This window comes from Polistes dominula, unplaced genomic scaffold, assembly GCF_049000335.1.
Source record: "Polistes dominula isolate Pdom_NZ unplaced genomic scaffold, Pdom_raw_medaka contig_18, whole genome shotgun sequence".
NCBI lineage: Eukaryota > Metazoa > Arthropoda > Insecta > Hymenoptera > Vespidae > Polistes > Polistes dominula.
Window position 1 is genome coordinate 2,738,983 of NW_028301164.1, and position 11,018 is coordinate 2,750,000.

General features: G+C 26.2%; 1 protein-coding gene across 6 annotated transcripts in view; it reads right to left on the bottom strand.

Moving 5' to 3' along the window:
• Rdl (Resistant to dieldrin) overlaps positions 1 to 11,018 on the bottom strand; it is a 114,882-nt gene continuing 103,864 nt past the window's right edge. For all 6 annotated transcript variants that reach the window (XM_089178950.1, XM_015328429.2, XM_089178949.1 and 3 more), the window contains 2 exons: positions 10,975 to 11,018; positions 1 to 9,814 (listed from right to left, as the gene is read on the bottom strand). The exon at positions 10,975 to 11,018 is cut by the window's right edge. In XM_089178950.1, coding sequence (XP_089035076.1) covers positions 9,669 to 9,814; positions 10,975 to 11,018 — 190 coding nt within the window. In that variant the 3' untranslated portion in view covers positions 1 to 9,668. The remainder of the gene's footprint in view (positions 9,815 to 10,974) is intronic.

Genomic DNA, 11,018 nt, shown 5'->3' on the forward strand with positions numbered 1-11,018 from the left:
TTTTTTTTTCGTTTTTTTTTTTGTTTATTCATTTTCTTTTCATTTTTTCTTTTTTTTACTCCGACATTTTTTTTACACCGTCGCGTTAAGCTGCGATTGACTATAACGTATTATTTTTAATAAGAAGTTGGCAGTTTTTCGTTTATTTTATTTTTTATTTCTTTTATTCTTTAACGCATTTTTCGTACCGTCATCTTTGCAAAAAATTTTTTTTAATTTTTTATTTTATTTTACGAGCCGGCCGTTTCAGTGTGGTTTCAGTATGTGTGTAATACGTGTATTTGTGTGAATTTGGTGGGTATTATGTGAGTTGATGTGGATTGATAAACTTAAACCAAGAATTTTGTTTCCTTTATTTTTTCCCCTTTCATTTTTTATTTCTTTCCCTCAAAATTTGAAGTAACACATATTTTTATTGTTGTTTTTATTTTTTTATTTTTTTTTTTTATTTATTTTCAATACTTTTCCATCATTTTTGCGAATTATAATAATTAATTTGTGAGTTAATATCGATAAAAAAAAAAAAATAAAAAATAAAAAAAACAAGGAAAGTATCGATTAGCACGATCGACCGCCTTTTTGAACACCCCCGTTTACTTCTGTTTATAATAATCCTTCTATTGAATTATTTTATTAATTTATATTTTTCCGTTATTTGGATAGAGAAAACACACATAAAAAAAAAAAAAAAACAAACAAACAAACACGAAGGAGTTTTGAACAAACGTATCTACTTCGATCCCCCAACGTTCATTTTTTAATATATAATTTTTCATTTCTCGATTTATTATCCTTCTCTGCCTATATAATTGCTATATTTATATATATATATATATATATATATATATATATATATATAATTTTTATTCTTTTTCTATAATTAAAAATGATTTTTTGCATAAGTACGTGCAAACTGTCACATCATTTTCATGTGCACTACATTTTCTAGTTTTTATTTATTTTTTTTTTAAATATTTTTACTTCCTGTTTGTGTGTATATTTATATCATATATGTAATATGTATATGTGTATTTTATGTTACTTCGTAATAGATACTATCTCTTTCTTTTTTTCTTAATAATTTTATTTTTTTTTGCTTTGCTCCTCGTCATTACTTTTTTTTTTTTATTTATTTTGCGGTTAACGATTACAATGCTCTGTATAAAACTCGTATTTACAGGGTGATCGATTTTTTTTTAATTATTTTTAATAATAATAATGTATTTTGTTTTTTTTTTCCTACTACCTCGAATCTTATCGCGTTTTCTATCATTTACTTTTTTTTTTTTTTAATATTTTTATTTATTATTCGTTTATAAATATTTTCACGTTATGAATTTTCCTATTGCAATCCAATTATCAACGATTATTATTACTTTAAATCTCCTAATATAATCATTATTAATTGCAATAATAATAATAATAATAATAATAATAATAATAATAATAATTGTAATAATAAATAGATTCTCGTCAATAACATAAATTTGATATATCCTGCCAGAGGATAAAATTTTCTTTTTTAATTTTTATTTTTTATTCTTCGTTCTTGCATTCAAACGTTCATATATATATTAGTTATTGATTTATTTATCTCTATAGAATAAAGATAATAATAATAACAATAATAATAATAATAATAATATTAATATTCGTAGTAAAACGATGCCAAGAGTTTGAAACAAACGAGAAGATCAAAGGATAAAATTACATGTTTTATATGCTTTTATAACAATTATTAAAATATCTTTCAATAATAATTAATAATAATAGTAATAATAATAATTATTATTATTATTATTCGAGTTTCTACCAACGTAATATATATATATATATATATATATATATATATATATAAATTTAATTATATATACATAACAAATTGATATTGAAATTGAAATTGAAATAATCTGTTTGTGAAATCGTTTGAATAGTTGAAAGTTTTAACACAGTCGTCGAAGCGTTTAATGTCGAGATTGAATTTCTATGGGATAAATAGGAATACAAGTTTTCTTCTAAAAGGGTTACGTTTTAAACACGTTCATGGTCATGAGATCGTAATAATTAGACGGTTGAAAGGAAAGCTGTGAAGTATTAATTAAGAAGAGCTCAAGTAAGGATCGACTTAACGAAGAACGTTTAATTGAAAGCGTGTGGTTTAGTTAGTGTATGTGTATGTGTGTTTGTATGGGTATAACCCTTCACGTTTTTAATCTTTTCATCCCCTAAGTTTTTTTCTTTTACTGTATGTGTTCACTTATACGCTTGTTCGTGTATACGTGTGTGATTTTTCTTTTTTTTTTCTTCTTCTTCTTCTTCTTCTTCTTCTTCTTCTTCTTCTTCTTCTTCTTCTTCTTCTTCTTCTTCTTCTTCTTCTTCTTCTTCTTCTTCTTCTTCTTCTTCTTCTTCTTCTTCTTCTTCTTCTTCTTCTTCTTCTTCTTCTTCTTCTTCTTCTTCTTCTTCTTCTTCTTCTTCTTCTTCTTCTTCTTCTTCTTCTTCTTCTTCTTCTTCTTCTTCTTCTTCTTCTTCTCCTTCTTCTTCCTTCTACTTCGTTTTTTTTTTCATTTCATTTCATTTCTACTTTTTTGTTTTTGAATTTTTTTATTTTTCAAATATCGTTTTAAACTTTGACGAGATTCGTCCGTTCTTTTCGTAGAACTTATTACGATGTCTTTTTATTATCAGTATAGAAAAAAAGGATCATTTACAAAGGGGATATATTTCGACACTCGTTTTTATCCGACATTTTAATAATTCGGTCAAATTCACGAAAAGAACGAAAAATTCTCGTTAACCTTAAACACGACTAAGGGGCCCTTTCTCTATCATTTTACTTTTATTTCCATTATTTTCATTATTTCGTTTAAATAATATTTTTAACAACAAAGACAATCAACAATAAATAACCAAATTAATTTCATTTCTACTTCTCGTTCTCGTGTCACGTTTTAACAAACTTTCTCAAACTTAATCAACGAAATAATCTTACGTATAATACGTAAGATATAATTTACATATACACACACACATATACATATTTATATATATATATATATATATATATATATGCGTGTGTGTGTATTTGTGTACGTTAACAAAATTGATTTAATTTCTCTTCTCATTTTCGTGGCACGTTTTTCAACATTTCTTTTTATAACTTAATGAAATAATCATACTTATAATATATAAGATATCATTTACATATACACACACAAATATATATATTTTTTTATTTATTTATTTATATATATATATATGTGTGTGTGTGTATGTGTAAGTGTAGGTAGAAACGCGTGAGGTATACATCTATGCATACGTGATAAATATACATAAAATTACGTATGAATAAATGTACCTTATTAGATTCGCTAATATAATTTAATAATAATTGTATTATTTTAATTTTATTTATACATCTCTTATAACGCTCGAAATGGGGGATAATGCAAGTGTACAATAATATAAATTGTGTATATATATATAATGCTTCCGATTTAGGGGCGGATGTAGAATGTGTTGTCTCCTATCGATATTATTTCAATCATTCGCGTTATCATTTATCATATTATATTATTTATAATAATATGCCTTTTTGTGGTTGTGTGTTTGTTTTTTTTTGGTTTCTTATTCTTTCATTCTTTTTTTGTTTTGTTTTGTTGTTTTTTTTTTTTATTTAATATTATTATTAATTTTATCTCATTTCTTTCGTTTTACGAAATAAACGAACACGAATTGAAATGGGGGATCAAAGGATGCGTTTTTTAATCGTTTTTTTAACACTCATCTCGTTGTATTATTTTTTTTTTGGTCGGCGATCGATCGATCGATCGATCGATCGAATTATATTTTCTCTTCTTCTTCTTCTTCTTCTTCTTTTTATTTATTTATTTTTTTATTCAAAACTACACGAAACGTAGCACGTTTAACGGAACTGTTTCTTATTTTTTTCTTCTTTTTTTAATTTAATTTAATTTTGTTTTTTTTTTTTCAGATACACGCGTGTACTGTGGTGTTAACGGGAAAGGTAAAAAAGACGAGTTTACGTGTGTGTTTTCTCTCTCTCTCTCTCTTTCATTCTTAAATTGTTTTTTTCTTTTTTCTTTATTGATTTAACACGATAAAAATCTACGGATATTTAAATAATTAGTCCGATAAAAACGTGCTATGAGTTCGTGCGTTTTATCATGTGTATCTATGTGTATGTATGTATGTATGTATGTATGGATGTGCGTGAGTGTATGAGTTTATACGTTTCTCACGAAATAAACGCGTATTATTTTTCATGATCATAATAATAACAACAATAATAATAATAATAATTAAAATAATAATAACAACAGTAATAATAATAATATTCTCGATTGTTCGGCCGCATTTTATTTTTATCATTTAGGACGATAATTTCGGCCGACTCGTTTTAATTACCTAGGCTATCGTTACCAAATAAATATCACCCCTCCTACCCCTTACCATCAAACTATTTCTTCATTATAAATCGTTTTCTAACACGTTGTGAAAAGGTAAAAGCCACCACCCTCAGCTCAACTTTATTTCAACCCCAACTTCGTTCGGTCTGCTTTTCTATTGACTCCGTGATCGTTCCCCATTTTTTTTTTTTTTTTTTTTTTTTCGTTACGAGGAACAAATTCGTATAAATATACACTTTATTTTTAATTTTTTTTTTTTTTTTTTTTTGGTTTAAATTATTTTCTCGTGAGAGATATGATAGATGCGAGGGTTTTATTTTTTTTTAAATAATAATAATAATAATAATAATGATAATAATGATAATAATTTTTTTGTTTTATTTTTGTTTCTTTTCAGTTAATGATAATAATCGTATTCAATTGTATTCGTGACGAGATAGGGGTCGTAGATTCGTTTAAATCTTTTTACGTAATTTTCAAAACAATACGAATATATATATATATATATATATATATATATATTCATTGTTCATTGATAAACAATAGGAATTATTTTCTATCGTTTTTAATTCACCAACCAATTATGTGGGATAATTTTTTGTTTTGTTTTATATTTTGTTCTCTTGTTTGATTTTTATTTTTTTTATTCTTCGCCCTTTATTCGTATAGAATTTCAGGAGTGCTGCTTTAATTCAACAATTAAAACGAATTATTCATTGTCGATTGAATGAACAGATAAATATTATTATTACTTCTGATTGGTATTTTATTAATATGAACAATTTTTTGATCAATTATTCTTTTCTAAAATGATCAACGAATAAAACTGACGTTCCTTCGTTTGATTTCTATTTTTAACAAAAATAAAAATTTTGCAGCTAACGAAAAATATATATTACTTTATTATTTAATAATAAATATATATATATAACTATTATATATATTATTATTATTAAAATTATATATAATAATATAAAATAATAATAATAATATAATAATAAAATAAATAAATAAATAAATATATATAATAATTATAAAATAAAAATATAATAATTTATATATAATATATATTTTAATATATACAAAAATAATACGCCTAAATAATATATATATATATGTATTATTAAATAATATTACGCTATAAATAATATTTATAATTATATCTAAATAATATAATTAAAATTAAATAATATTGAATATTTAATAATATTAAAAATAAACGTTAAATAATAATGATCACTTAAATCATTGCTTTTTTTTCTTTTTCGGATACTTGTTATCAAATAAGAAACACATAAAAAGGGATGGAAAAGGGATGGAAGAGGGTTAGGGGAAAAAGAACATGTTCTTTTTTGTAATTATTATTTGTTCTACCTATTGTCTTTTTCTCTTACCATTACCTTTCTCTTTCTCTCTCTCTCTCTCTCTCTCATTCGTTTTTTTTTTTAATCCCTTCTCTATCCCTTTCTCTTTCTCATAAGGTACGCAAGAACAAAGGATGCCTTATTAAATGCACGACTGGCAGGAGCGTCTGGCAAATGAACTGTTTGGTGATCAGGGAGGAGAAAGGAGAAAGGGGGGTTGTAGTGGCGTCCCAAAGAAAAGAGAGAGAAAGAAAGAGAGAGAATAAGAGTTAAATAGAAAGAGAGAAGAAAGATAAAGAAGGATAAAACGTTATGTAGATAGAGAGAAGAGGGTGAATAGAAAGAGAGGGATGGTATGATGGAACGAAGGGGAAGACTGAGGGGAAGGTTGGGCGTGTCAGCTGGTCGATATCCTGAATGGCAAGCTTCCACGACCCAGGCTACAGCCAGCTACCTCTACCCCTTATGGATAGAGTGAGATGGTGGATATAGAAACAGTATGAGGGTTGGAAAAAGTGGAAAATAGTGGAAAAAAAAGAAGAAAAAAACAGAGAGAGAGAGAGAGAGACAGACAGACAGACAGACAGAGAGAGACAGAAATAGAGGAGAAAGAAGGGATAAAGAAGGGTTGGTGGATAGGTGAGTGAGTGTACGTAGATTACTAAATTGGTGACTTTCTCTCTCTCTTTCTCTCTCTCTCTTTCTATTTTTCATTCTTTCTCTTTCTTGTTCTCTTTCGTGCGCACGTCTTTCCACGTTTGTCTCTTCTCTCTCTCTCTCTCTCTCTCTCTCTCTCTTGCTCTCTCTTTTTGTCTTTCTTTCTGTGTGTTTGAAATTTTTTTTCTTTTATCATTTCATATACACACATATATGTGTGTGTGTGTGTGTTTATGTGTTTCTATGAGTGCTTGCGTTTTCTTGAACGAAAAAGAGGAAAGGAAAGGTAAAAAAAAAAAAAAAACAGACAGGAGAAAAAGAAAATGACTAAGCAAAGGGAAAGGTACAGAAAGTAGTAATAGTAGTAGTAGTATTAGTAGTCAAAAAAAAAAGGGGAAAGAAGTAGGATAGGAAATGGAACGGCATACAATCCATCGTTAATTAACTCGGAGAAAACGTATTACCGATATAGCACCATTCTTCCGGAATACTGCTGCTATGTATTGTCAGGGGTAGGGTTTGGGGATAGGGAGTTGGATTATAGAAAACAACTAACGCGTCGACGAAAGGAATCGTGTTCATTCCCAATGAGAGAGAAAGAGAGAGAGAGAGAGAGAGAGAGAGAGAGTCTGTCTCTCTTTTTCTATCTCTTGGTTTTCCCTTTTTTCTATTTTTTTTTTCTTTTTTTTTGATAGTGTAAATAGTGAGATTGGGAAAAATTTAGCAGCATTCGAAAAAACGATTGAAATTTTTCCTATTTTTTATTTTTTTTTTATTTTTTTATTTAAATCCTGGTAATTAAGAGAAACCATAGAAAATAACTTTGTGTTCTTCTAACTTTTCTCGTTTTTGTTTTTTCTTTTTTCCTTTTTTTTTAATGAACTACGAATCGTTCGACCAATTAACATCCACTCATTTTTCCATTTAATTTTCTTTTTTTTTTAACGACAGTTAAATATACATAACATTGTTTTGTATATTTTATATTAAAATTTATCATATCAATTACGTTTCAATTATTTCAATGTTATTCGTAATTTTTGATATACTTGTATATAAGTATACAAGTATACATATACTTTATACTGTATATAAGTAATATATGTTCGACCGATTACCATCCACCGATTATCACCCACCGATTACCCATCACTTAATTTTTGTAACGAGATTAGATTATTTTGCAAATTTTATATTAGAATTTATCATATCAATTATGTTTCAATGTTATTCCTAATTTTTTATATACTTGTATATAAGTATACAAATATACATATATTTCATTTTCTGTATGAAAATGAAAATGAAAATTTATATATATATTTATAATATAATCCCCTCGCATCTTTATCTCACAATAAATTCTACCAATTAACGCGCAAGGTATATTAATAATTGTGCATGAACACGTGTATGAATATATACGAACTCACGAATTCACGTACGTGAATTCGTGAGTTCGTTCGTATGTGTATGTGTGTGTATGTATATGTTCTGTATATTATGTATTTTGTCGTAGCCGATTTTGTTCTTCTTTCTTCTTTTTTCAAATGTCAACAGCAACAACGAGAGATCGATGGCATATATATTTTCCTTTGATCTTGTACTACGATTTACGATAGTCCAATTTCATTCTTGATTTTGTTTTTCTTACCTTTGTCCACCCATCTCCTTCCCTCCCCCCACCTCGTCACCTCCCCGAAGATCAGTTTACGGTACGTTGCTCCGATCCGACGATATTTGAAACTCTTCTTTTTGCCTTTTCTTCTTTCATTTTATTTCCCCCCCCCCGTTTTGTTGTCTCTTATCGTTAATTAACTTTACTATTTTATAATGATGGCTAAATTGACAAGTTTGTGTTACATATATATATATATATACTTTGTTTTATATATGTATATATGTATATCGAAGGTTTTCCTTTTATTATTTCATTAGAATTATTTTATTTTTTTTCTTCTTCTTCTTATTATTATTTTATTATTTTTTGTTTAATCGTTGAAAACCTAAGGGAAATTTTACCTATACTGGCAATGTTTTATAAGGTATGTTTTAAATGATCTCGCGTGTGTGTTATAATATGTGCATGTAGTAGTTTATCACGCGTTTTCCGTCTATTTTCTTCTTCTTTTTCCTATTTTCATACATTTACTTTTAATCGCGAAAAAAGATCGTCCTTCCTATTTGTTTTTACTATTTTTTTTTTTTTTTGTAATAATGGTTAAAATGTCGAATATTTATTATATTGCAAAATTTGTTCATACTTCTTTTATCCTTCGTGTGTGTATATATATATATATATCACTTTTGGGTAATTATTATCCATCCCTCCATGTTCAACGATCTTTCTCTTATTTGCATCATTATACTTCGTAATAATAGTTCGTATTATTTTTTATTTCTCTTTCTTTCTCTCTTATCTTTTCTTACTTCTCTTCTTTTTATACGAATTTTATCTTCTATCCTTTTTTATTAAATGCATATACGTAGTAGTAGTAGTAATAGTAGTAGTAGTAATAGTAGTAGTAGTAGTATTTAGTTTAGTAGTAATAAACGTGTGATGTTTCATCGCGAATATTATTATAGTTTTAATGCGCGTTATTTTCTTTATTTTTTTTTTCATTATATATATATATATATGTATATTTTTTTTTTTGTTCTTTCTGTAATTCACGTACACGCAAGTCGCGCGCGTCACGTTTTGATAAATATTTCGTAATAATAATAATAATAATATTAATAATGATGATGCATAATAATAATAATAATAATAATAATAATAATAATAATAATAATAATAATAATAATAATAATAATAATAATAATAATAATAATAATAATAAGGAAGAGTTCTATATTATTTTTAATACTATTGGCGATTCGATGCGACGAGAACGGATTCTGGAAATTCGTACCAGCAATTGAGGAAATGGCCGTTGACGAACTCGCACTCATTCGAGCACATTATTTCATTAATAATTATAATACTAATACTAATAATAATAATAATAAAAATAATAAAAATAATAATAATAGTAAGGATAATATTAATATTATAATTAATAATAATAATAATAATAATTAATATAATATCATTTACGTCCATTAATGCTCTTATAATTATCGTGCGAGTTCCTTTCATCTTTCTTTTCCCCATAAAAATCTGTTCATACGTCGCTACGAACCGCAATAAAAAAACACCAGCCGATGTCCCCGTGCTCTACTTCGCCTCCTTCAACAGCACCAGGTCGTCCGCGACTACGTCACTTATATGCAGGTAAATGACCCAGTACATCAGGTTGAAGCAGACGAAGCACACCGGGAATACGATGCGGGAATACTTGTCGATGTCTGATGGCGTTATGCCTGTCAAAGAAACAAAATATAAAAATAAAACTACATAATACACACTTTTCTTTTTTTCTTTTTTTTTTTTTTTTTTTTTTGGTTACAAAAATTGTTCACATATTTTTTTTTCTTTCTCTGTAACTTATGGATTTATTTTTTGATTTATTTTGTTTTTGTTTTTGTTCAATTTTGAATAGAAAGAGTTATACATTCGGATAACTAATGGAATAAATTATTTTTGAATAATAATAAAATAAAGTTTAATTATTCTCGCGTATTTAATTAGATTCTATGGAATTATTAACGTCCAATGATTATGGTTTTTTTTTTAATTTTTTTTTTTTTTTTACATATGAGTCGTTCAGTGCACACATCGATTAACTCCACTTTTTGAAAAATCTTAAATTTAAGTGTCAAAGCACTCGAGGGTATAGTCATAACTACTTTTTATATTTATAATAACTTTTCTGAATAATAAAGATTAACACCATTAAATGGCAACATTTTTTTGGTTATTGAACAATAAGTAATACAACAATATACATTAATTCATCGCATTTCTCAAGTTTTTGTTTTATGGAGTTAATCGATGTGTCCAATGAACGGCTCATATGTAAGTATATAGAAAATTGTATCGATATATTTGATATTATTTAAGGGAGGATTCTAATAAAATTGAATCGAATATATGCCACCTAAATTAAACAATATTTCTTTTTTTTTCAAGATGTAATTAAAAATATAAACAATTTTAACAAAAAGAGAATAAATTAAAATAATCCTACTTGATAATAAGATTGAATTTCAACCTGTTATCCATAAACAATTATCTGAAATATATAAAATCATCTTGAAATATTATTAAATCGAGTATATGCCATTTAACTTAAATAATATTTCTTTTTCTTTTTTTTTTTTTCAAAAAAAGTATATATTAAAAATATAAACAATTTTAACAAAAAGAGAATAAATTAAAATAATCTCACTTGATAATAAAATTGAATCTTCATCTATCATTCATAAACAATTATCTGAAATATAATCGTCTTGAAATATTAAACAAATATTCTTGTTAATTTTGATTTATGAAATAAAAAAAAAAACAAAAAACAAAAAACAAAAAAATGATAGTAATCAAAAAATGTTAACCAATAATAATATTGAAATGAAAATCGTACCATAAAGTTTGCTAATGTCTTTTCCAGGATGAATGAGATGTTGC